At 54.3% G+C, this 25,465-nt stretch overlaps 1 protein-coding gene across 6 annotated transcripts in view; it reads left to right on the top strand.

Moving 5' to 3' along the window:
• Nucleotides 1-9,813: 9,813 nt before the first annotated feature.
• JUP (junction plakoglobin) overlaps nucleotides 9,814-25,465 on the top strand; it is a 32,082-nt gene continuing 16,430 nt past the window's right edge. The window contains exons 1-2 of one of the 6 annotated variants that reach the window (XM_054546395.2): nucleotides 9,814-9,986; nucleotides 24,381-24,596. In XM_054546395.2, coding sequence (XP_054402370.1) covers nucleotides 24,389-24,596 — 208 coding nt within the window. In that variant the 5' untranslated portion in view covers nucleotides 9,814-9,986; nucleotides 24,381-24,388. Of the gene's footprint in view, nucleotides 10,007-10,297; nucleotides 10,670-11,859; nucleotides 12,187-23,508; nucleotides 23,531-24,380; nucleotides 24,597-25,465 lie in introns of those variants that run through there. The other 5 variants (XM_054546396.2, XM_054546394.2, XM_054546393.2 and 2 more) reach the window with 5 other exon arrangements.

The raw sequence follows: 25,465 nt of genomic DNA, 5'->3' as shown, positions 1-25,465 counted from the left end.
GATCCTGGCAGCCACAGGACTCAACTCTTAGACAGTTTCCCCATTCTGGGGCCTTGCTCCAGGCCTTCTCTTGTATCTTTTCTCTAAGGACAACCCGGGCAGATAGATGGCTTCCATTTTGTGGATGGGGAAACTGAGGCCCAGAGAGTCTGGGTTGGGCCTCCAGGGCTGAGGCTCACTCTAAGCTAGGCTGGCGCAGCCCTGCCCAGCTCCCTTCACAAGTTCCAAGATGACTTGGGAATTAGATGGGAGTGTGCTGAGGGCTGGGGACAGCCCCCTGGTACCAGCCCCATCCCAAATCCCAGGTCTGACCTATGGACACATCACTGCATAATCACTGCCTGCCTGGGTCCCAGCTGGCGCCAGGGTTCCTGGATAGCATCTCTTCTGTCCCGCAAACAGCCCTTGGGATGGGAATACCTCATGCCTGTGACTCAGGTGGGGAAACAGATCACTTGGAGGATAAGGTTGTTTACCCTTCCCTCCACATGCATATACTGTACAGACAGTCCCCAGCTCACAATGATTCAACTTAGGATTTTTCGACTTTAGGATGGTATAAAAGTGATAAGCATTCAGTAGCAACTGTACTTCAAGCACCCAAACAACCATGCTATTTTTTCACTTTCAGTATAGTATTCAGTGTATTACATGAGATAGTCACCAAGTTCTTCTTTTTATTTTTTGAGACAGAGTCTCACTATTGTTGCCCAGGCTGGAGTGCAGTGGCGCAGTCTCCGCTCACTGCAACCTCTGCCTTCTGGGTTCAAGCAATTCTCCTGCCTCAGCCTCCCGAGTAGCTGGGATTACAGGCGCGCACCACCATGCCAGGCTAATTTTTTGTATTTTTAGTAGAGACGGGGTTTCACCATGTTGCCCAGGCTGGTCTTGAATTCCTGACCTCAAGTGATCCGCCTGCCTTGGCCTCCCAAAGTGCTGGGATTACAGGCATGAGCCACCGTGCCTGGCCAAAATATTCAACAAGTTCTCATAAAATAGGCTTCGTGTTAGGCGATTTTGCCCCACTGTAGGCTGAAGTGTTCTGAGCCCATCTGAGGTAGGCTAAACTAAGCCATGATGTAGGTTAGGTGTATTAAGTACATTTTCTTCTTTTTTTTAATTTTAAATTTTAATTTTTTCCCCTTGTCTCCTCTTACAATCTTCTTTTTTTTTTTTTTTTTTTGGAGATAGGGTCTCGAACTGTTGCCCAGGCTAGAGTACAGTGGCACGATCTGGGATTACTGCAACCCCCACCTTCCAGGCTCAAATGAACCTTCTGAGCAGCTGAGACTACAGGCATGTGCCACCATGCTCAGCTCATTTTTTAACGTTTTGTACAGATGGGGTCTCCCTATATTGCATTTCAACTTACAATGTCTATGAGGACAATACCCCCCTCTGAAGTTGAGGAGCATCTGCACTTGATCCTTTCTTTTTTCGTGACAGAATTTCGCTCTTGTTGCCCAGGCTGGAGTGCAATGGCGCGATCTCGGCTCACCACAACCTCCACCTCCCGGATTCAAGCGATTCTCCTGCCTCAGCCTCCTGAGTAGCTGGGATTACAGGCGCCCACCACCATGCCCAGCTAATTTTGTATTTTTGGTATAGACAGGGTTTCTCCATGTTGGTCAGGCTAGTCTCGAACTCTCGACCTCAGGTGATCTGCCCACCTCAGCCTCCCAAAGTGCTGGGATTACAGGCATGAGCCACCTCGCTCAGCCTTGATCCTTTCACTCTCCAGAAGAATTTACTAAGTGAGGTCATGTGCAAAGAAGAGGCCAAGAGAACTTGACATTTTCCATTTGGGGTCACCGTTTTCACCTTTCTTTTCAGAAGAAAAGTGTGATATTGTGTTTCTGGGGTGAAATAAGGGGTAGCTAAGCCAAATTACTTTATTTTTCCTTGACTACTGGGCTAAATCCTCCTGACCTTCCTGGAGGAGGAGGCTGGGAAGGGGCAAGGTTCAGCCAATGTAGCTGGAGAATTTGGCCTTTCCTCCCTGGCCCCAGGCAGTAGGGGGTCATTTGAGGGCCTCACAGCCCTAAAAAAAATACAGCTCCCATTAAAGTTTTTTACATTATCTCCAGATGAGGTTATAAACCCAGTCACAGAGACAGGGGCAGGACTGAAGTCAGAAAACCCTGTCATATGACTTTAACCTTGAGCATAATTGTTTGATAACGCCATTTTGTTTAGTTATTTTAAAATACATCTGTATCCTCAAACACGGAAATGTCCCCGGCTTTGGAGCCCCTTTCCCCCAGCTCACACACACTTTGGACCTGGCAGCCTTCTTCTCCATCAACCCTTATTGGCAGCCTGGCCCAAGCTTCACCCTCCCCCATTCACCCACCCCTACCCCTGGCTACTTCCAGGTTCTCTACTGGGGCCATAAATGCTCCAGGAGATGTAAGTTGGCTGCTGCTTCCACTGGAGGCTGAAGTGCTGATGAAATATTCAAGGTTCTCAACTCTCAAATTCCTTGGGGGCCGTGGGAAGGGACTGGGAAAGACGGGATGAAAGTACAAGGCCAGGGGCCGCTGAGTCCTGTCCCAGTTCTCAGCCAGGTGGAGTCCAGCTCTCAGAGACCTGGGAAGCAGAGAGGGCAGGAGGGCGAGAAGCAGGGGTGGGGAAGGATCTCTTTGCATAATCGATGGCTAGAGGCTCTGGGTGGTGCCATCTGCTGGTCTGCTTAGGGGAAGTAAGGCCTGGGTCGCGGACCACCCAGAGCCACCCACCCCTCCCCCAGCCCTGGCTCTCTTAACTCCAAGGTTTTCCTGGAGTCACACCTCGGGCTGACAAAATCAAGCTGGCAAAATCGGTTCTCGTCTCCTCCCTGCCTGCAGCCCGTCTTTGCCTTCCTTGGGGTGGAAAGAGACCTACATTGGTGGGGGAGGTGAACTGGCTGGCAGAAGACCAAGGTTCAAGTCCCAGCCCTGCCAGGAATTTTCTTGTGTGATCTTGGGGAAGTCCCTCTCCTGGCTCCAGCCTCAGTTTCTTCATAGATGCAGGGAAAAGGGGGCTCCGCTTAGACTATGCCTTCTTCCTCTTCCCAAGGCTTTCCACAGGTCGGGGAGAAATGGCTGCCTCCAGCCATGTGTGCGCGTGAGAGGAATGGCCTCTCCGTGGGAAGCATGCCTTGTCAGGGCAGGCATCTCTCCTGGCTTGTGGAAAGAGGGAGGAGCGGGGCAGGCTGGCAGGGCAGGTGGGGCCCCAGCTGTGTCAGCCTGTGCGTCGAGTCGCCCAGACCAGGAGCAGGAAGCGGGTGACTCAGGTGGCAAAGGCTCGGCTACCACCCCCCACTCAGGAGGAGGGTGTTGCTTAGAGAGTTGGTGAACCAGCTCCGGAGCCCGATCTAGATGCCAGTAGTCCTGGAGTTTCAACTTGGGGGGCTTGGGGTGAATAAAGAGGGGCAGCCTGGGACAGGCATTCTCTGGAGAGGTTTCGACAGACCCTCCTCTGGCCTCTCCCTCCACCACCACTGGCCGCTGCTATCTCACCCTGGCCTGTACTATTTCTGGCCCGTCCTATCTCTGTTTTCTTGTCTCCTGTTTTCCTTCTGACATTCCATCCCCACCCACACGCCTTGCAGTGAAGTGTCGCTGGAGCTACATCTGTAATTAAAAGACACACGCCCACAGGACCAGGCTGTGGGCAGCCTCTGGCCTCAAGGCCCCTCCCCTGGACACAAGGCAGGAAAAAAGGCAGGAGTCCATCTTCCCACAGCCTCCCTCCAGGGCCCTGCACCCTCCTGCTCCCTTCCCAGCTTCTGGCCATGCTTGGGCCCACCCCAGCCAGCAGAGTTTGGGAGCCTGAAGGCTCTTCTGCAGCTGTGTCCTCCCCCAGCCCTGAAGGGGGCCTTCTGAGTAAGCCCCCACCCCCAAAGCCAGTGGGCAGGGGCAGGAGCACAAATGAGGCCCACATGCCATAGATCTAGGTAAGTTACAGAGCACACTCCCAGGCTGGTTATGGTGACTCACGCCTGTAATCCCAGCACTTTGGGAGGCCGAGGCGGGTGGATCACTTGGGGTCAGGAGTTCAAGACCAGCCTGGACAACATGGTGAAACCCCATCTCTACTAAAAGTACAAAAATTGGCCGGGCATGGTGGCGCGTGCCTGTAATTCCAGCTACTTGGGAGGCTGAGGCATGATAATCACTTGAACCTGGGAGGCAGAGGTTGCAGTGAGCCAAGATTGCACCACTGCACTCCAGCCTGGGCAACACAGTAAGACCTGTCTCAACAAAAACCCAAAAAAACAAAAAATGGAGCATGCTCCCAAACTGCTAGGTCAGATATACCTTGACAGGTGCACCCCCGTGATGACCTGAAAGTCTATGATGGAGTCCCAAGTTCTCACTGTGTCAGGGCATGGCAGCCCCATGGAGAACGGCTCCTCCCTGGCCCCCAGCCAGGGCCTGGACCATTTCCCTTTCCTTAGCACCTCTGGCTCTGCCTGCACCACGAGGTCCTCCAGCCCGTGCACGGAGATTCCCTAGCACGCGTGTCCATGCTGCCTCTATCTCCCCACCCCAGCAATAACTGCCCCTTGTCATGTCCCTAGTTTGGCCCAAGTGTGTCCATGCACCGTAGCACTGGTGCCGCTGCTCCTGGGGAGAAGGACCAGAGTTAGCGACCTGCAGGCCTAGAAAGCAGGGTCAGTGCTGGGCAGGAATTCCAGTGTTTCTGGTGCTGGTCCCTGGAGTGTGGTCTAGAAGGAGTGTGAAGTCCATGCAGGCTCCTCTGTCCCTTTGCCCCTGTGTGGAGGGGGCAACCCCAGGAGGGCCAGAGTGGAGGCTTTTTAAAGGTCAGGATTGGCCAGGCATGGTGGTTCAGGCCTATAATCCCAGCACTTTGGGAGGCCGAGACGGGCGGATGACGAGGTCAGGAGATCGAGACCATCCTGGCTAACACGGTGAAACCCTGTCTCTACTGAAAAAAAAAAAATACAAAAAATTAGTCAGGCATGGTGGCACGTGCCTGTAGTCCTGGCTACTCAGGAGGCTGAGGCAGAAGAATCACTTGAACCCGGGAGGCGGAAGTTGCAGTGAGCCAAGATCGCACCACTGCACTCCAGCCTGGGTGACAGAGCGAGACTCCAAACAAAAAAAAAAAGCCAGGACCTGGAGAGAAACTGGGTGTAAAGATGGCTCTGGCTCTGGCCAGGTGTGGTGGCTCACACCTGTAATCCCCACACTTTGGGGAGGCTGAGGTGGGAGGATCACTTGAAGCCAGGAGCTCTAGACCAACCTGGGCAACATGGTGAGACCTCATCTCTACAAAAAAAAAAAAAAAAAAAAAAAATTAGCTGGGTGTGGTAGCGCCTGTGGTCAGCTACTCAGGAGGCTGAGGCTGGGGGATCCCTTGAGCCCAGGAGGTTGAGGCTGCAGTGAGCTGTGATTTCGCCACTGCACTCCAGTTTTGGCAGCAGAGTGAGACCCTGTCTCTAAGGAAAAAAAAAAAAAAAGGCTGGCTTTCTCCCTGGGCTGAGAGATGGCTCATACCCAAGGTGCCTCTAGCTTTCCGCATTGCCTTTCTTTCAGGTCTGCCATCCGGGAAGAACCTCCCGTTGTGTGATTTCCTTTTCTGCTGCTGCAAAGCGCGGAGAAGAGGCTACTGGGTGATGAAAAGGTACCATCATCAGCCTGAAGTTTGGCAACCCAGCTCTTCACCCTGGGCTCCCCTTTATAGAAGTGGTTATGTCTTAGGCTACCTGAGGCTGAAGAGGCAGGAAGAAGGGTGTGTGTGTGTGTGTGTGTGTGTGTGTGTGTATTAGAGAGAGAAAGCTGGTGTTTGTGTATCTGAATCTGTACCCGCAAGTGTATATCCCTGAGGTGTGAGCATAGAAGGTTGTGTGTGTGTGTATGTGTGTGTGTGTGTGGCTTGTGTAGATCTAAATTTCTACCTGTCTCTGGGAAAAGGGCCCCCATAGAATAAGGACTATGGGACTATGGGTTTTCTTTCTTTTTTTTTTTTTTTTTTGAGCTGGAGTTTCGCACTTGTTGCCCAGGCTGGAGTGCAATGGCACGATCTCTGCTCACCGCAACCTCTGCCTCCCGGGTTCAAGTGATTCTCCTGCCTTAGCCTCCTGAGTAGCTGGGATTACAGGCATGTGCCACCACATCTGGCTAATTTTGTATTTTTAGTAGAGATGGGGTTTCTCCGTGTTGGTCAGGCTGGTCTCGAACTTCCAACCTCAGGTGATCCACCTGCCTCGGCCTCCCAAAGCGCTGGGATTACAGGCATGAGCCACTGTGCCCGGCCCTAAGGACTATGTTTGAATGGAGAACAGAGACTCTTCCATCTCCTTGTATGGCCCAGAGGCCTTGTGGAAGATGAGGGGGGTTGTGAGATAATTAGAGGACGGTGGCCTGGTGGTCCTGGACACTGGCTGATGGTGTGCACCCTCCCCTAGAAAAAAGCCTCCCTCCCACCAGCCCCTCACTGAACCTCTCTGCGCCAGTTACTTCTGTCTCTGCAGCAGCTTGAGATGGGCCATGTGGTACCCTTATATTCTCTACTCTGAAGCACTAGCAAGCTGCAAGGTTGAGTTACCCATATGTGTTTTTGGCAGCCCACGGACTCTGCTTCCACTGAGCCCTGGGCAAGAGGAAGGAATTGAAACTGCAGGAATAGGAATCGAGGCTGGACATTAGAACAAGGAGACAGGGGCATTCACCATAAGGGAGGCTGCAGGATCTTCTTTCCTGGACATTTGTCAGAGAATTCTTGCCTTTAAAGGTTTGCAGGCAGGGGACTGGATAAGATGAACTTTCGGCCTTTTCTTCAAGTTCAAGCTGCAGGGGAGACTGTGGTCACAGCAAACCCCCATCCTATCCCTACATACCTCCTTTCACAAGAGACCAAATTGCCTGTGCAGACAGCTGAGTCTAGGAAGCATCATTTCTGATTCTTTTCTGTATTCTCAGATACAGATGAATCTTCAGTGCCTGCCAGGCACATAGTAGGTGCTTAAAGAGAATCCCTTGATCTGGGAGGAGAGACTCAGCTCTAATCCCAGTCTTTGCCGCTGCTGCGGTCGTGCTTCCACCAGTCCCAGCCTGTGTGTTTAGCTCTGAGGCTGGTGTGATGCAACATGTTCCATGCTAAGACACGCAGGGGGCATTCTGGGGAGACACACACACACGGTTTATTCTGAAACCTTATTTCTGCTCCTCCACCCACATGGGCTCCTCCACCCTTCTCTGCAGTCAACCAGCCCTACCCTGCCTGTTTGCTGAGGTCAGGAGAAATAGGAAGGAGTTAGGCCAGGCTTGGGGCTGGGACGTATGTGTGTGTGCATGTGTGGAGGTGAGAGGTGGGCAGAAGGGGGAAGAAATGAAACCCTGGCAGCTGCAGCAGTCCAGGATTGTGAGCCCATTCCTTCCCCAGCTGTGGCCTGGCTACAGCTCTATGTGACAGGGTGACAAGCAGGTGGATGGGGCAGGGATAAGGCAGGGATAAAGATGGGGAGGTAAGCTGGAGGATGGGGAGTTGAGAAAACAGGCAAAGGGTGGTGGCCCTGGTTATGGGATGGCCACTAGTTCAGGGATGTCCATATTTCCCTGGCCCTGCTTTTGGATGGCGCAACTTCAGAAGGGAGAATGTTCAGCCACCATTCTTTTCTCTGGTGGGGAAAGTGGTCAAGGTTGCTGCCAAGGTACCTTCATCTAGCCCATCCTGTGTGCTAGCTTTGGGGCTGTAGAGCTTTGTTGATGGGGGACCCTTTTCTAAACCACCACTCCTCCAAAACCCACCCACACAGGCTGCTTCTGCTTATCCTTCTATGAGCTCTTTGAAGGTTGGGATCATTTTTATTTTCTGTGTCACCAGGTTTTATTTTCTGTGTTTACCAGTGCCTAACATACAGTTGACAATGAATACTCAAGTGTTGAATGAAGGAATGTTTGTAGGGCCCTTGGCACACCATACAGCCACGAGCAGCATTCATGTCATCAACCACAGAAAGGAAGTGCCCTTGTCTTCTTAAGCTGTCTGTGAGAAGTTCTTTTTATTTTTTTGAGACAGAGTCTCACTCTGTCACCCAGGCTGGAGTGCAATGGCATGATCTCAGCTCACTGCAACCTCCGCCTCCCGGGTTCACGCCATTCTCCTGCCTCAGCCTCCCAAGTAGCTGGCATATTACAGGTGCCCGCTGCCATGCCCGGCTAATTTCTGTAGTTTTAGTAGAGATGGGGTTTCACCGTGTTGGCCAGGCTGGTCTCGAACTCCTGACCTCAAGTGATCTGCCCACCTTGGCCTCCCAAATTGCTGGGATTACAGGCATGAGCTACCACGCCCGGCCAAGAAGTTCTTTCTGATCTCTACCCCAGGCTCTCCTATCGCAGAGAGGTGTGCTGCCCGGTTTGTTTTTTTCTTTTCTTTTCTTTTTTTTTTTGTTTGAGATGGAGTCTCGCTCTGTCACGCCCAGGCTGGAGTGCAGTGACATGATCTCAGCTCACTGCAACCTCCGCCTCCCGGGTTCAAGCAATTCTCCTGCCTCAGTCTCCCAAGCAGCTGGGATTATAGTTGCCCGCCACCACGCTCGGCTAACTTTTTGTATTTTTTGTAGAGATGGGGCTTCACCATATTGGCCAGGCTGGTGTTGAACTCTCGACCTCAGGTGATCCACCCGCCTTGGCCTCCCAAAATGCTGAGATTACAGGAGTGAGCCACTGCGCCTGGCCTGCCCCATTTCTTTCATGCCAGGGCTGGATTTCCTTCAGATCTGCTGCTTGATGTTTCCAAGCCCACCAAAGCCTCCTGACACCAATACTGTATTTTTGTGCCAATTAATTGTTCTGTCTCTCCTCCAAGTGTTTGTGCCTTTTCTCTGCCCCTTCCCCATTGCCTTGACATTTTATGTCTATACTCCTCTTCCATGAGGGGAACAGCTGGTTTGGTGGTCCTTCAAATGGGAGGAAGGAGGTTCTAGCTTGGGGTGTGCCACTTTGTAGTTTTGTGACTTCTCTGAACTTCGGTTTCTTCATCTTTACAATGAGGGTCGTTTTCTCATCCTAACTATTTTTCAGAGCTGTCACAATAATTAAAAAAAAAACCCATACCATTAATTTAAATTCTAACCTTTAGCAGTTTCTGCGTGCTTTCACAAACCTGACGTCATTTAATCCCCACATACTCCAGTGAGGTAGATATGGCTAATGTATCCAGTTTACAGAAGAGGAGAAACAGGGTGAAGTAACTTGCCTAAGATCATACTAAGTGGGAGAACACAAACCCTGGCCTTCTAATTCTAAATCCCAGGAGTACTTCATCTTTCGGGAAAAAAATCCCAACCCAGCACAAAGCCTATGAAATGCTATACAAATATGTGATTACTACTTTGGTGCAAGGATGAATAAGCCCAAAGAAGCATCATGCCTGACGCTGAGTTGGCTGGCCGGTGAAGGCGTCTGTCCCTTCCCTTGGTATCCCCCTGACTTACCTGTTGGACAGGTAGGGGGAAGGGGAGAGTAATGAGTCTCACCTGCTCAGAGCAAGGGTGGGGCAAGACACACCCCATCCCTTCCATTGGTTTTTTCCTTAGTCTTACTGACAGCGCCTTGTCCAATCAGGAGGAAGTAACTTTCTATCTGCCAATAGATGCAGTGTCAGGATGAGACCTCAAGTTAGAGTCCATCCCTAGAGCCGACTGGCAGTCCCTGGGGCCAATGGCAAGCGGATAAACAAAGGCGGCCGTGGAAGAGGACTGGAGGCGAGGCTCCGCCCCTCCACGGACAGTCAGGCGAGACAGCCAGTGAGTTCGCACCAGAGAGTGGGCGTCTCCCTCCAGGGGCGGAGCTTCGAGGTGGCGAGGGGCGTGGCTTGGCTGTCAGGTCTCTTCGCCTTTTGTTCGGTTACTGAGTTGCTGCCTTGGCCAGAGTCCGGAGCAGCCGCCGCCCGACCGCGCCGAGCTCAGTTCGCTGTCCGCGCCGGCTCCCACCCCGGCCCGACCCCGACCCGACCCGGCCAGGCCCCATACTCAGGTGCGGGCGAACGGGGGCAGGTATCGTTGGGGAGAGAAGGGGTGGCGAGCGGCCGCGGGGCCGGTCCCAGCCGTCCCTGGGCAGGTGAGGGCGGGTGCCATCGAGCGCCACCCTGCACCGGCGGCAGGGGGCGCGCTGGGGTCCTGGGCGCGGCGACTTGGGGGTCGCGCGGTTCGGGCCGAGCGCGCCTCGGAGCTCCGCGAACCAGAGATCTGAGCAAGGCGGGAGGGATCCGGACAGGTGCCTCCGGGGTCGCGCCTCCCCCGGGGCCCGCGCAGCTCGCCCGACGCCGCGTCCCTGACTCTCGCCCTGAGCTGGCGGGGGAGACTTTGCTCTGCTTTGACTGCGTCCCAGGGCTCACGCTGCAGTCAGGAATTTACCGTTTGGGAAACTTGCTGCCGCTGGTCTCTTTGGGGCCACCCTCACCCCACCCCACGCGTCATCCTCGCTTTCCCTCCCTCCCTACTCCCCCAGGCCTGGGTGGGGCCCTATTGTTTGCGCCCAGCTTGCCCAACTGTGGGGGCCGAGCGCACATTTTCCCAGCGACTCTGGCCCCACCTGCCGAGCAGGTGAGCGCACGGAGTCCAGAGGCCCTGCCCTCCAGCTCCCAGAGCCTCGTCGATACTACCTGCGGCGCCTCCCTCCACGCCGATGGGAGCCTGGCTCTGGCTTCTTCAGCGGAGGTGGGATGGAGTGACAGTGGGGGGTGCAGGGCTCGGCTCAGTGTCCAGCTGGTGTCTGGCACCCGTGGCTCGCCCTGGGGTCTGGGGGTGGGGGTGGGGTCTGTGCACGGATGAAGAATTCAGGGTCACCTGGCCCAGTTTCCAGCAGCTGTGGCTGCCAGAGTGTTGGTAGGGGAACAGGACCCGTCTTCTCTAACCTCTTATTGTTGGAAAAAATCACCCAAAACAAACTTTGCAGGAGGAAGTATTCACAGCAGCTTTATCTGGGGGTTTTCCCGTCTCCTTGCCCAAAACTTCCTTTAGGCTTACGGGGTCCTTCCTGGTGCAAAGCCCCTTCCCCCAGCCGGCCCCTGGCTGAACCTGGGCCGGTGCCTGCGCTCCGACCCTGTCTTCCCTGCCCCCACATTCATCCTGTTCCCTGGGCCCCAGGGGCCTGAGGTAGGGGCCGGGGTGGGGGGTGGAAAGTGCTGAGAGGGGAAGCAGCTTCTTCCTTCTCTTCCTGCCTCCGGGGACCACCACACCCCCTCAGAAAGGCCTGCGTAAGTGGTTCTCTCTCAAGCTCTGCCCCCTCCCCAGGAATGGGGGTGGGGCGGGGCTGGGCCAAACTGAGGAAGGTGGGGGGAGTGGTTGTTCTTGTCTTTTTTTTTTTTTCCCCTCTACCCCATCCCCCACATTACTTAGCAGGCTGGTTATTGAGGCAGAAGAACATGAGGATGTGGCACTTGCCTTCCATTTGATTTCTGAATTATGAAGGTGCATGCTTTCTGGAGGCCTGGACAGACCTTTCCCACCCGCTTTCCTGAAAGAATTTGACAGGGAAAGTGAGACCGCAGGAAGGCTTTTTGGGGGAAGGTTTCTTCAATGCTAGACTCTCTCAGGCAGAGCTGCATCGGGCCCCCCGCCTTCCCTGCTCCCAATTTCCTGAGACCCCCCTGCTCCAGAATTGGGGATCTTGATCAGGCTTTCTACCCCGGTTTAAAAAAAAATCTGAAGTGTGGTCTTTTTGCAGGATTTGGAGCCCAGCTTCCTTGGGGAACAGAGAGAGAATACAACAGTTGGGTTCTCTCTCAGTCCTGGGGGTGGGAGAAAGATTGCGGGGGGCGGGGATCGAGAGTGCTTGGAGGGGAAGAGTCTACCACCTCTTTCTTTGTTGTAGATGGGGGAGTGAGGCTGGGGGCCCAGACTCAGCCCCTTTATCCTGGGTGGGGATCACGCTCAGCCCTGTGCTAGGGGGAAGTCAGTGTGGGAACTCAGATCCTTTTCTGCTGGGGGATGGGATTCTGCACCTCTGGGGAGCAACAGGAGCAGGGAGTTTGGGCAAAAATAACCTGCTTTCCCTCTTCTCTGTGCCAATGTGGAGGAGGGGAGGGCATTGTGATTATGTTGGCTAAATGATTAGTTTAGCTAATCTGGTTTCTGGCTGTGATGAAAAGATAATACTGAGGAAGTACTGCTAGGAGGTGCCTGGTGAAAACTGGCCACTGACTGGACTGAGGGACGCGGGGGACGAGGAGAAGGTAGGACCCAGTTAGTCATTTCTTGCTAGATCAAGCCCCAGCTTGGGTGACTTGAGCCCTCCCACCCCCACTCCACCCCTCCCTTGCACCCTGGCTCCACCCCATTCCCTCTGGAGCCTCTGTTTGGGCTGCCAGGGCCGAGGCTTTGAGAATGCAGCACATAGGAACGAAAAAGGTCAGGCTAGGGCTGCCAACCTTTTTCCCATCCTGGAGCCACCTTAGAATGAGATGAGTCAATTGACTAGTCTACAGAAGGACTGTTTATTTGGAGAGATGGGACAGTGGGGCAGTTCTGAGCACAGGGCTTTGGGCTTGAACTGAGCTGGGTTTGAGACCCAGCTCTGTCTCTCATTACCTGAGCCTCAGTGACCTCTTTGACAAAATGGGAATACTAATACCTATCTACCCAGTAAGTACTTGACAAACGGTAACTCCAGATCAAGGTAAGACTTTACAGAAACCAAGCACTTTTTTTTTTTTTGAGATGGAGTCTCGCTCTATCACCCAGGCTCCCTGCAATCTCCGCCTCCTGGGTTCAAGCGATTCTCCTGCCTCAGCCTTCTGAGTAGCCTGGATTACAGGCGCGTGCCACCACGCCTGGCTGATTTTTTGTATTTTTATTTTTAGTAGAGATGGGGTTTCACCATGTTGCGCAGGCTGGTCTTGATCTCCTGACCTCGTGATTCGCCCGCCCCGGCCTCCCAAAGTGCTGGGATTACAGGCGTGAGCCACCTCACCTGGCCCAAACCAAGCACTTCCATTAACTATTTTTACTTAATCCTTATGGCTGGCCAGGCTAGATGGCTGAAACCCGTAATCCCAGCATGTTAGGAGGCCCAGAAGGGTGGACTGCTTGATTGAGCCCAGGAGTTCCAGACCAACCTGGGCAACATGGAGAAACCCCATCTCTATAAAAAAATAGAAAAATTAGCCGGGCGTGGTGGTGCATGCCTTTGGTCCCAGCTACTGGGAATGTTGAGGTGGGAGGATTACCTGAGCCCAGGGAAGTCAAGGCTGCAGTGAGCTGTGTCACTGTATTCCAGCCTGGGCAACAGAGTGAGTCCCTGACTCAAAAAAAAGCACGTATCATTATCCCCATTCTACAGATGAGGAAATTGAAACTCAAGGAACTTAAGTAATTTCCCCAAGGTTGTACAGCGAGACCCAAGCAACACCAAGACTGATGTTTTGGTCCTCTGATTCCAAGCCTAGAACCCATCCTGCTGTATTGCCCCATGCAGTTCTGGAAAGGATTTTTTTTTTTTTTTTGAGACGGAGTCACGCTCTGCCACCCAGGCTGGAGTGCGGTAGCGCGATCTCGGCTCACTGTAACCTCTACCTCCTGGGTTCAAGCGATTCTGCTGTCTCAGCCTCCCGAGTAGCTGGAATTACAGGCATGCACCACCACACTAGGCTAATTTTGGTATTTTTAGTAGAGATGGGGTTTCACCATGTTGGCCAGGATGGTCTCGAACTCCTGACCTTCAGGAGATCCGCCCGCCTCAGCCTCCCAAAGTGCTGGGATTACAGGTGTGAGTGGAAAGGATTTTTCTGCACCCCCTTTTGAGAGCCTCTGCCTGACTGGGGAGAAGAGAATTCAGAAGGGCCCATGAAGGCATGTGTGAGTGGTGAATGTAGGGCAGGTTTGGTAGGTGGGGGTGATACCTATCCTGGCCACCAGCCCACTTAAATCTCCCCAGTGGCTTGATTTTTAGTTTCCGGTGGAAGCGGCTTCTCCCCAAGGCCAGGGCTGTGGTGAGTGTTGGGGGGAGGTTGAGAGGGAAAGAAGAGGCAGGGGTCAAAGCTGTGCTGCCCTCCTAGCTTGGGTTAGGTAGAACCATGGCTGTTCTGGGCTTGTTCATGTGTAGGAAGTGGGAGTTGCCTGCTTTGCTGGGGGCTGGGGCTATGCAAAGATAAAGGGGTGCTGCCCTGTGGGGAGTGGCGAGAAACAAGAGTCCGATTTAGGCCTGGGCTAATGTCCTGCTGGAGTGGACCAGGCAGTGCTGCCAGGCTGCTTTTGATGGGGAACTGGCTGTCCTCCGCTCTGAAGCCCAAGAGACCTGAGATAGGCAGCTGCTGGGAGGGCCTTTCTGGTGATGGAGGTGGGGGTCATGTGTGCTGCCTATCAGCCAGAGCCTTGGCCCTCTAGGGAGGAGCTGGTGTCAGATTGTTCTCCAGACCTGCCTGGTTCTGGTGTCTCTGCCAACTGGACATCTGACACCAGAATGGGCCTGGATTTGGGGTCTGGGAAATGGGTTCTCTTTATGTGATGGTGCAGCTGGAGTACTGAACCTGTCACTACTGCGCTTCTGGATTCCCTGAGGGCAGGCAGGGACCCCAGGCAAGGGGATTATTGATCGTGGAGAAGGCTAATGGGACTTGAGACAGAGAAGAAAACAGAATGAACCCCGTCCCACTGACTACTACAAAGAGGGCATGAGGTTGCAGTTTTCCATCTCCCCCGAGGACATGAGAGCTACAGGCCCGATGCACTTACTGAAGGGACGCGGTCTAGACAGGAGGAAGGGCTTTCTGCCTGCTAAAGATGAAATCTTGAGTTGAGAAGTAAGAGGGAGAGGTGGAGACTCAGCATTGACTCTTCTCTGATGAGGGCCATCCTGTCCGGCAGGGAGGCCAGGCAGGAATTGCTGCCCTTTGGGGAGACTCCTCATTTGTATCTTTTGGGAGAAGAGCGACCTGGCAGTGAGAGGGAAAGGCATCTGTGAGCTGGCCCTGTGACCCCTGTGAAGAGGAAAAGTAAGCAGTGTGGCTGGGCAGGTCACCAGGGCTTGTGTTCCTGCAAGTGACACTGAGCGGCCTCTCCTGGGACACTGGGACATGGTTGAGTCTGGGGACATGGAATACCTCATTGTGAAGCGACTTCCTCTGCCAGGCCGGAAGGGAAAGCTCGTGGACCACTCCCCTTTGCTCAGCCTCCTGGCATCTTGGCCTTTGGGGCCAGCAGAGCAGGAAGCTCAGCTTTCTTTTTTTTTTTTGAGACAGAGTCTCTCACTCTGTCACCCAGAGTGGAGTGTAGTGGCACAATCTTGGCTCACTGCAACCTCCACCTCCCGGGTTCAGGTGATTCTCCTGTCTCAGCCTCCTGCGTAGCTGGGACTACAAGCGCCTGCCAGTTTGCCCGGCTAATTTTTTTTTTTTTTTTTTTGAGACAGAGTCTCACTCTGTCACCCAGGCTGGAGTGCAGTGGCACGATCTCCGCTCACTGCAAGCTCCGCCCCCTGGGTTCACACCATTCTCCTGCCTTAGCCTCCCGAGTAGCTGGGACTACAGGCGCCCGCCACCACGCCCGGCTAATTTTTTTGTGTTTTTAGTAAAGACGGGGTTTCACCATGTTTGCCAGGATGGTCTCAATCTCCTGACCTCGTGATCCACCCGCCTCGGCCTCCCAAAGTGCTGGGATTACAGGCGTAAGCCACTGTGCCCGGCCTAATTTTTTTATTTTTAGTAGAGACGGGGTTTCACCATATTGGTCAGGCTGGTCTTGAACTCCTGACCTCAGGTGATCCACTTACCTTGGCCTCCCGAAATGCTGGGATTACAAGCGTGAGCCACCACTTTTGGCATTCAGCTTTCTTTCCTCCTCCCTTCTCCTCTTCTCTTTTCTTTCTTTCTTTTTTTTTTTTTTTTTTTTTTGGTTTGTTTTTTGAGATGGAGTCTTGCTCTGTCACCCAGGGTGGAGTGCAGTGGTCAGTCTCGGCTCACTGCAACCTCTGCCTCCTGGGTTCAAGCAATTCTCCTGCCTCATCCTCCTAAGTAGCTGGGACTACAGGCATGCGCCACCATGCCCAGCTAATTTTTGTATTTTTAGTAGAGATGGGGGTTTCACCATGTTGGCCAGGCTGGTCTTGAATTCCTGACCTCAAGTGATCCATCCACCTCAGCCTCCCAAAGTGCTGGGATTACAGGTGTGAGCCACTGCGCCCGGCCTTCTTTCCTTTTTTTGAGGTAGGGACTCGCTCTGTCCCTTAGGCTAGAGTGCAGTGAGCGTGATCACAGCTCACTGCATCCTTGAACTCCTGGGCTCAAGCAATCCTCCTGCCCAGCCTCCCAAGTAGCTGGGTCCACAGGTGTGCACCACCATGCCCAGCTAATTTTTAAAGTTTTGTGTAGAGACAGGGTCTTGCTATGTTGCTCAGGCTGGTCTTGGACTCCTGAGCTCAAGCATTTGTCCCATCTCAGCCTCCCAAAGTGCTGGGATTATGGGCACGAGCCACCATGCCCAGCTGAAGCTCAGCTTTCTGTGTCTTTCCCTACTATGGAGACAGTAGCAGGGTCCAGAGCAGAGTTGGGACGGGGCTTGGCAATCAATAAGCTGCTTATTTAGGGGAGACTCCTCCTCTTCCATGATTGAGAAGGTATTATCTGGCTGGGGCAGTGGCTTACACTTGTAATCCCAACCACTCTGAAGGTTGAGGCAGGAGGATTGCTTGAGGCCGGGACTTTGAGACCAGCCTGCCAGCCTGTGCAATATAGCAAGACCCCATCTCTAAAAAAAAAAAAAAAATTTAGCCAAGCATGGTGGCACGTGCACGTGGTCCTAGCTACTCGGGAGGCTGAGGCGGAAGGATTGCTTGAGCCCAGGAGTTCAAGGCTGCAGTGAGCCATGATTGTGCCACTATACTCCAGCTTGGGCAACAGAGTGAGACCTTGTCTCAAAAAAGAGAAAGAAAATAAAAAAAGTAATATCTGATCATTGTAAAAAAAAAAAAAAAATTGGAGGCCAGCCGCGGTGGCTCACGCCTGTAATCCCAGCACTTGGGGAGGCCGAGGCGGGCGGATCATGAGGTCAGGAGATCGAGACCATCCTGGCTAACATGGTGAAACCCCCTCTCTACTAAAAAATACAAAAAATTAGCTGGGCGTTGTGGCAGGCGCCTGTAGTTCCAGCTACTCTGGAGGCTGAGGCAGGAGAATGGCGTGAACCCGGGAGGCGGAGCTTGCAGTGAGCCAAGATTGTACCACTGCACTCCAGCCTGGGCGACATCTGTCTCAAAAAAAGAAAAAAAATTGGGAAGTTTAGAAAAGTTTAAGAGAAAAGAAAAAAAATCGCCCATAATCCTAAAAGGCAACTTTCATTAAGGTCTTTTTTTTTTTTTTTTTGAGATGGAGTTTTGCTCTTGTTGCCCAGGCTGGAGTACAGTGGCACAATCTCAGCTCACTGCAACCTCTGCCTTCTGGTTTCAAGCGATTCTCCTGCCTCAGCCTCCTGAGTAGCTGGGATTACAGGCACCTGCCACCATGCCTGGCTAGTTTTTTGTATTTTCAGTAGAGACGGCGTTTCACCATGTTGGCCAGGCTGGTTTCAAACTCCAGACCTTGTGATCCACCCACCTTGGCCTCCCAAAGTGTGCTGGGATTACAGGCATGAGCCACCGCACTCGGCAACATCCTTTTGTTCTTTAGCCTTGATCTTGATGAGCTCATCCCCTGTATATAGTAACATTTTTTTTTTTTTTTGAGATGAGGTCTCACTCTGTTGCCCAGGCTGGAGTGCAGATCTCAGCTCACTGCAACCTCCTCTTCCTGGGCTTAAGCGATCCTCCTACTTCAGCCTCCCAAGTAGCTGGGACTATAGGCACATGCCACCATGCCCGGCTAATTTTTGCATTTTTTTGTAGAGACAAGGTTTCGCCATGTTGCCCAGACTGGTCTGGAACTCCTGAGCTCAAGGGGATTCACCTGCCTTGGCCTCCTAAAGTGCTGGGATTACAGGGGTGAGCCACTGCACCCTGCCTACAGTAACAGATTTTAGCCAAACCTTTATTCCAATCCTGGTTTTCCAGCATGTGTTGTACAATAAACAGATGGATCTTCCCAGGAGAGGGTTATATGTAGGGATCCTTGCAGAATCACACCCCAGGGAGTGGGCCTCAGTCAGCTGGGGTCGGAGCTGCTGTTATTGAGAAGTGGGCCGCCCCTGGACCCCGGGCTGCCCAAGCCCCACTGGTGGTGGTTGGAGGCAGTGGAATGAGAGTACTTGTGTATTTTGCGTCACCAACACACGTCAACCTTTTGTTGTTGTTTCCTGGTGTGGGGTGAAGTGTTTTTCCATTCCCAGGAGTCCCGGTTTGGGGTCATCTGCCAGTTTGGGAATCTGCCCACGGGGGTCACCAGCAGGGAACGGAGCTCCAGCTGGAGCCCTCTCCAGGGGAGCATAGAGGTCCGTGGGTCGAGCCACTTGGCCGTGGCATTTCCCTCTGCTACAAATCCCCTTCATTTTCCCACCCGGGTTTGTTTGCTTTGGGAAGGAGCCCAGAAGGAGGAAAATAAACAACAGCTGGGTCGTCAGGCCTGCGCCTCCCCCAGGCCCCAGCTCATCCTCAGGCCACAGCCCGGGCTGCCCTCCAGACTGGAAGTGAGGGTTTTCCTCCGGAAGCCTAAGACCAGCTTCTCTGACAGCTCCTGCTTCAGTTCTGCCCTCTTGGAATGGACCAGCTTGCTGATGGAGACCACAGTGTCTGCCAGAGAACCTCTAGTCTGCAGGAGGTTCCGTCCTGGAGCTGCCAGCCAGAGGGGAGAGGCCTCCTTGGGCAGCCCCAGCCTGAGAGGGAAACAGGCCCTCAAGGGAAGCCAGTATGTCCGTCTCTCTGCACTTTCTAGAGTCTGTGTCTGTGCTTGGAACTGCTGGCCAGACCTCAGCAGGAGCCAGGGACAGAGTGGGGAAGGTGGGGGCTGGAGACCCTCCTGAGCCCAGCTTCCCCCTGGGACTGCTATGTGGGGAATGTTCACGCCTGGCTGTGCAGCTGCCCCTGGCTGCAGGAAGCAGCATGGACTGGGCATGGGACAGCCAGTGTCTCCACCTGGCGTGAGTGAAGTTGCACTCCCCTTCTCCTCAGCCATGTTCCCTTCGCCTCCCCAGGGCCTGGGAGGCAGCTCCCTACCTAGTCCCCATCTCAGGGGTCAGAGAAAGCAGCCAGGGTTCCCCCAGACAGACTGTCAGCCACCTTGCCCGACAGGTCTCTGTGCTGGTCTTCACCTTTTTTTATTTTTATTATTTTTCTTTTTTTTTGAGACGGAGTCTCGCACTGTAGCCCTGGCTGGAGTGCAATTGGCGAGATCTCAGCTCACTGCAACCTCCGCCTCCCGAGTTCAAGTGATTTGCCTGCCTCAGCCTCCCGAGTAGCTGGGATTACAGGTGCCCACCCCCACGCCTGGCTAATTTTTTGTATTTTTAGTGGAGATGGGGTTTCACTATGTTTGCCAGGCTGGTCTCAAACTCCTGACCTTGTGATCCACCCACCTTGGCCTCCCAATATGCTGGGATTACAGGCGTGAGCCACCGCGCCTGGCCTCCTCACTCACCTTTTTTTTTGAGACACGGTCTTGCTCTGTTGCCTAGGCTGGAGTGGCGTGATCCTGGCTCACTGCAGCCTCAATCACCTGGGCTCAAGTGATGCTTCAGCTTCCAGAGTAGCTGGGACTGCAGGTGCATGCCACCATGCCTGGCTAATTTATTTTTGTTTTTTGTAGAGACAGGGTCTTACTATGTTGCCCAGGCTGGTCTCGAACTCCTGGGCTCAAACGACCCTCCCACCTCCACCTTCCAAAATGCTGGGATTATAGGCATGAGCCACTGCGCCAGCTGGCTTCCACCTCCTCTGCCATCTCTGTTCTTCTAATATAGGAATGCATGCCTTTTCTGTGGACAGAGGGCTTCCGGAGTCACAGTGACAAAAGAAGTCACTTGATCATCTCCATTTTACAGATGAGAAAATGAGGCTTAAGGAAATTGAGCCCCTCTCCTCACTCAGAATCCTGTACTCACCCTGTCGCTGTCTGAGCCTGGGGACCTGTGTCTGCACAGGGTGCTGGCCTCTAGCCTAAGGAACCTCTGGGGCACCCAGCCCTGCCCTGCTCCGCCCTGCTCCTCTGTCCCCAAATGCAATGCTTCTGAGCCTGCTTCCAGCATGGCCTCTGGGGTAACCCATTCTTGTCCTTATTTCCAGGTGTCTTGGCAGTTGGTGCCCTGCAACCCAGCCTAGATGTGCCCATTGCTGACTGTCCTCGGCAGGTGCCGGCTGGGGAAGGAGCCTGGTGTAGCTCTGGTGGGGCTATTTTTAATGTCAGGGCTGGGCCACACTCTGCCAGGTCAGTCTCGGATTTAGGGTGCCCGGTGCCAGCCCTCTGGGTTGGCTGCGCAGAGGAGGAGGTGCACCCAGTCTAGCCTTATTACTTGCTCACACTTACCTGGTGTGGGCCCCGTGGGGAAGGGTCCTCTGCAACCCCTCTCCAGGGCCCGTCTTCCTTCTTCCTGTCCTTGGGCTGTCCCTACAGTCTCTGATCTGGCTTCTTCCTCCCGTGCGTGCTGCTAACAACAGAGCACGCTCTAAACAAAGGCCGCCCATTCAACTCAGAAACCCGCCCTGTCTCTGTCCCTGCCCGTCTCTGGCTGGGCTGAGTGGGCAGGGCCTGCGTCTGTCTCTCTCGCTTCCATCTGACTCTGTCCAGGGGCGTTGCAGGAGGTCTGACTCCAGGTCCAGGGTGGAGAGGGACAAGACTGAACTGGGTGTGGCCCCCTCCATCCTGGGAACTGTAAAACCAGCACTTTTGTTTCTTGTGAGAGAAGTTCCCTTGTTCTCCTGGGCAGTAGGTAAGGAGAAGGTTGGGGCTGGTTGACAGTCCTGCCTGAGGTCTGACTTCCAGCCTTCCTGTTGCAGGAATAGCTCCCGTGACCCCTTCCTCAGGAGGAGTTCTGGAGTGTGTCCTGTCTCTGAACTGGTTCCCAACTCTGACGTTGCCCACCCCCAGCCTTCTTCTGACTGTCGTGGGAATCCTGTTTTTTTATTCCTAGAATCTTAGACGTCAACATTCCTTTGAGATCCAGGGACACAAGGACACCCAGCAAGTTTGTGGCAGAGCTGGGACTAGAACCTGGGACTCTTTTTTTTTTTTTTGAGACAGGGTCTTGCTCTGTTGTCAGCCAGGCTGGAGTGCAGTGGCGCGGTCTTGGCTCACTGCAACCTCCACCTCCCTGGTTCAAGCAATTCTCCCGCCCCAGCCTTCCGAGTAGCTGGGATTACAGGTGCGCACCACCATGCCTGGCTAATTTTTGTACTTTTTTAGTAGAGACAGGATTTCACCATGTTGACCAGGATGGTCTTGAACTCCTGACCTCATGATCTGCCTGCCTTGGCCTCCCAAAGTGCTGGGATTACAGGTGTGAGCCACCATGCCCGGCCTGAACCTGGGACACTTGATTTGCAGCCGGGTGCTCTGCTTCCATCTGCAAGCACCTTGGTCCCCTCCTCCCCTTGGCAAGAGGGCTCAGCTCCACTCAGGCTTGTCTAGTGGACTGGATGCTGTTCCTACCACAAGTGCTGCCATTTTCTCAGTGTGCAGGCACAGCTTCTTCACCTAGAAATTGGGAATAAAGCCAGGCACAGTGGCCCAAGCCTATAATCCCAGCACTTTGGGAGGCTGAGGTGGGCAGATCACCTGAGGTCAGGAGTTCAAGACCAGCCTGGCCAACGTGGGGAAACCTGGTCTTTACTAAAAATACAAAAATTAGCCAGGCGTGGTGGCGCACACCTGTAGTCCCAGCTACTTGAGAGGTTGAGGCAGGAGAATCGCTGGAACCCAGGAGGTGGAGGTTGCAGTGAGCCAAGATCGTGCCACTGCACTCCAACTTGGCGACAGAGAGAGATTCTGTCTGGAAGGAAGGAAGGAAGGAAGGAAGGGAAAGAAAGAAAGAAAGGAAGGAAGGAAGGAAAGAAAGAAAATTGGAAATAATAAAACATCTGCCAGGGTTGCTTTGAGGGAAGAATGAGATTCACATAATAATAAAGGCCACTGGGCGTCTACCACCCCCACCCCCCATGGCATCCTGTAGCTTCTGTTTCTCCCCGGGTAGCTGTCCAGCCGTCAGCAGTCTCCTGGCGGTTGACCTGGGCTGGTGGGGGTGGTGAGGGGCCTGCTGAGGAAGTTCCTCGGCTTGACTGTGGTGGTCCCTTTAGACGTGAGGCCAGCAAGGGGTGACCCTTGTTTGGAGTGAGGCCCGCTTCCCTCTCCCTTAGCTGAGAAGCCCCAGGGTTAGGCACTGTCTATGGAGGAGGGCCCTCTGGCTGGGATGCAGTGTGTTTGTTGACCAGAGCTGCAGATGTCCAGCAGTGTCCAGATGTCATTCAGCCTTGAGCCCAGCAGAGTGGCATTCAGTGGGTTATTGCCACCGTGTTTACTGATACACTTACACCTTCCTTCTCTCCTGGGGGCAGCTTCTCTTCCAAACTCTCCTCTGCTCTCTCTTGGGACTTGCCCTTGGGGCAGGGAAGTGGTTGAGGAAGGTGGCATAACACGAGGAGCTCAGGATTTTAGTAGGATTTTCCCATGTCTGCCTTTTCCGAGCACCCCGCCCCCTGCCACCCACCATCGCCCCTGTTTCCTGCCAGTGGCCATTCCCCTCTGTTGCTGAGGAAGGGGTACGTGTGGAAAGGGGGCTGGTGGGGGGGTGCTCCTCTTGAAATAGTTACACTTTCGAATGCCTGGGAAGCAGCTGTGCACATCTGGCGGCCTGAGCCTGTCGTCTGGGGTCTGCCGTCTGAGGTTGTGGGACTGCTTCTGTTTAATCAGCCTGAAACTCTGAGTCACTAGGGATTGTGGGAGGAGAGGAAGGAGGCAGCTGGGAGCTGGCCTGGCCCCTGCCTCTGCCTGTTCCAGGTACGCTCACGGCTGCCTGCCATAAAAGGCTGGGAGACCTGCAGGACCATTCGTCATCCGCCTGGAGGGTGGCACTGGGGCAGTCATAGGGAAGACTTATCCTTGGTGATCTTTGTTCCTGGGGTGGGGCCAGGTTGCCCTAGCCACCCCACCCTCACCTGGTCCCCATCACAGTGAGACAACCCGGGTGCTGCCTGGCTTCATGGGTGGACCAGCCTGAGTTCTGCTTACTCACTGAGGCTGCGCCGGGATGTGCAAAGACCACAGACCTCAGTGCCCTCACACCTGTACTTGGTTCCAGTCCCAGCTCTGCCATTTCTAACCTCAGTTTCTGTATCTGTATGCGGGGGAACAGTGCATGCGCTTTGAAACCCGCCCATGAGCATGACGGTGTCTGTGAGAGGTCTGGCTTGTAGTAGGCCCTCATGAGATCATGGCGTCCATTCTCCCCGCAGCCTCTGACCCCTGCAGGTCAGTTCCCAGGACAGTGGAGCCAAACACAGACCAAGCGGGAAGTTCACCTCCCTGGTACAAAGTACAGCCCTGCTACTCATTAACCTTCAGGTGCGCCTAAACCTCTGCAGAGAGAGAGAGGGGTTCCTGACGGCAGTGACCACCCACAGGCCTGCCCCACCCCAGATCCCTAGCCTGGGCTCGAGGAGACCAGGAGGTGAGGAAGCACTTCTGGAGGAGAGGCGGTGCTGATGATAATGGCCGTGGCCTCTGAGCACCTGCTATGCACCAGCTCCTTGCAACCACCTCTGAGGGAGGTGGCGTGACCCCGCTTTACAGATGAGGACACTGAGGTTCTGTGGGGAGGGGAACTGCTCCAGTAGTGAGTAGCTGAGATTTGAATTGCTCTGTGGGACTCAAAGAGGCTTCTAGGGACTGGGAGGGCTGGGAGAGAGGGGGCTTTAGGGCTTGGACCTCAGGGCCGTGTGTGATCCTGCCCAACCTGTAGGAAAGCCAGATCCTGGAGTTTCTGAGGGAGCCTGGGGCGCTCCAGAGAAACCTGTCAGACTGCTTCCCTGCCCCACCCAGTTTCCTGCCCAATGGCTGGGATGCCTCCTCCCTGCAGCCTTTCCCAGGGAGCCCCAGTGGTTGAGGGTGGGCCCAGGGGACCTCAGAAGCTGCTAGAGGCCCTGAGTGCCTTCTCTTGCCCCTGGGAGAGTTGGGTCAGGGCAGCAAGGTGAGTGAGCAGGGGCTTCTGGCGGGAGCTGGCCCTTTACTGCCCTGCCCCCTGGGGCTCATCCCCCTGAGAGATCAGAGATGCAAGCCCAGGACACACACACAGCTGCACCCCTGGGGCTCACTGCTCCCAGGGTATCTCATCATGGGCAGCCCCTCCCTGGGCCTGGTGCCCTTCTGGGCACTCCCCCCATCCCCAGCCTGCATCCTCATTGAAATCCCTGGGGCCATGGTGATGATGTGGGAAGACAGGCAGGACTTGGTGATGGGCTGAAGCTGGGGGCTGGGCCAGGTGACTTCCTGCTTCCTGACTTCCTCCTTTGTGCCCCCAGTAGCCACGATGGAGGTGATGAACCTGATGGAGCAGCCTATCAAGGTGACTGAGTGGCAGCAGACATACACCTACGACTCCGGTATCCACTCGGGCGCCAACACCTGCGTGCCCTCCGTCAGCAGCAAGGGCATCATGGAGGAGGATGAGGCCTGTGGCCGCCAATACACGCTCAAGAAAACCACCACCTACACCCAGGGGGTGCCCCCCAGCCAAGGTCAGGACCCCTGGGGACTATTGCATGGGGCAGAAAACCTGCCTGGGTCCTGGAGAGAGGTCAGAGTGAAAGGAGGCAGATTGTAGGGGGTCTCTGGTCTGAAGGAGGAGGCACAGCTCATGCTAACTAGGGGCCCACCCAGTCTGAAGGAGGAGGTGCAGCTACTTCAGGGTGCTGCATCTGGGAGGGTCACAGAATCCTCTTCTGTGAACCATCAGTAGGGAGGGAAGGCATAGTCCCTGCCCTTAGGGTGCCTCCAGTCTGAAGGAAGAGCCATAGTCCTTGCCTTCTGTGAACATAAGAATCTGATGAAGACGCTGGCCGTGGTGGCTCATGCCTGTAATCCCAGCACTTTAGGAGGCTGAGGTGGGCAGATCACCTGAGGTCAGGAGTTCGAGACCAGCCTGGCCAACATGGTGAAACCCCGTCTCTACTAAAAATACAAAAATTAGCTGGGTGTGGTGGTGCATGCACATGTAGTCCCAGCTACTCGGGAGGCTGAGGCAGTAGAATTGCTTGAACCCAGGAGGCAGAGGTTGGAGTGAGCTGAGATTGCGCCACTGCACTCCAGCCTAGGCAACAGAGTAAGACTCTGTCTCAAAAAATAGTAAAAAAAGAATCTGATGAGGAGGTATCACTATGGCTCTCAGGGAGCCCATGGATGGCAGGGAGGACACAGCCCTTTGGCTGCAGGAGCCTCATGTTTGATGGGAGAGCCAGGGTCGTAGCCCCCAGGAACCCCCCAGGGATTCCCCTTTGGGTAGAGGGGTGTAGGTGTCAAGCCTGAGGGCCCCTCGTTGGGGTTGGAGGGAGACCAGGCCTCTGCTGCTGACATGCAGATAGGCCGAGGCTGTGGGACGAGTGACTGA

Source organism: Pongo abelii, chromosome 19 (assembly GCF_028885655.2).
Source record: "Pongo abelii isolate AG06213 chromosome 19, NHGRI_mPonAbe1-v2.0_pri, whole genome shotgun sequence".
NCBI classification, from domain to species: domain Eukaryota; kingdom Metazoa; phylum Chordata; class Mammalia; order Primates; family Hominidae; genus Pongo; species Pongo abelii.
The sequence above is the reverse complement of the archived record's forward strand: the minus strand, read 5'-3'. Positions and strand labels throughout refer to the sequence as shown.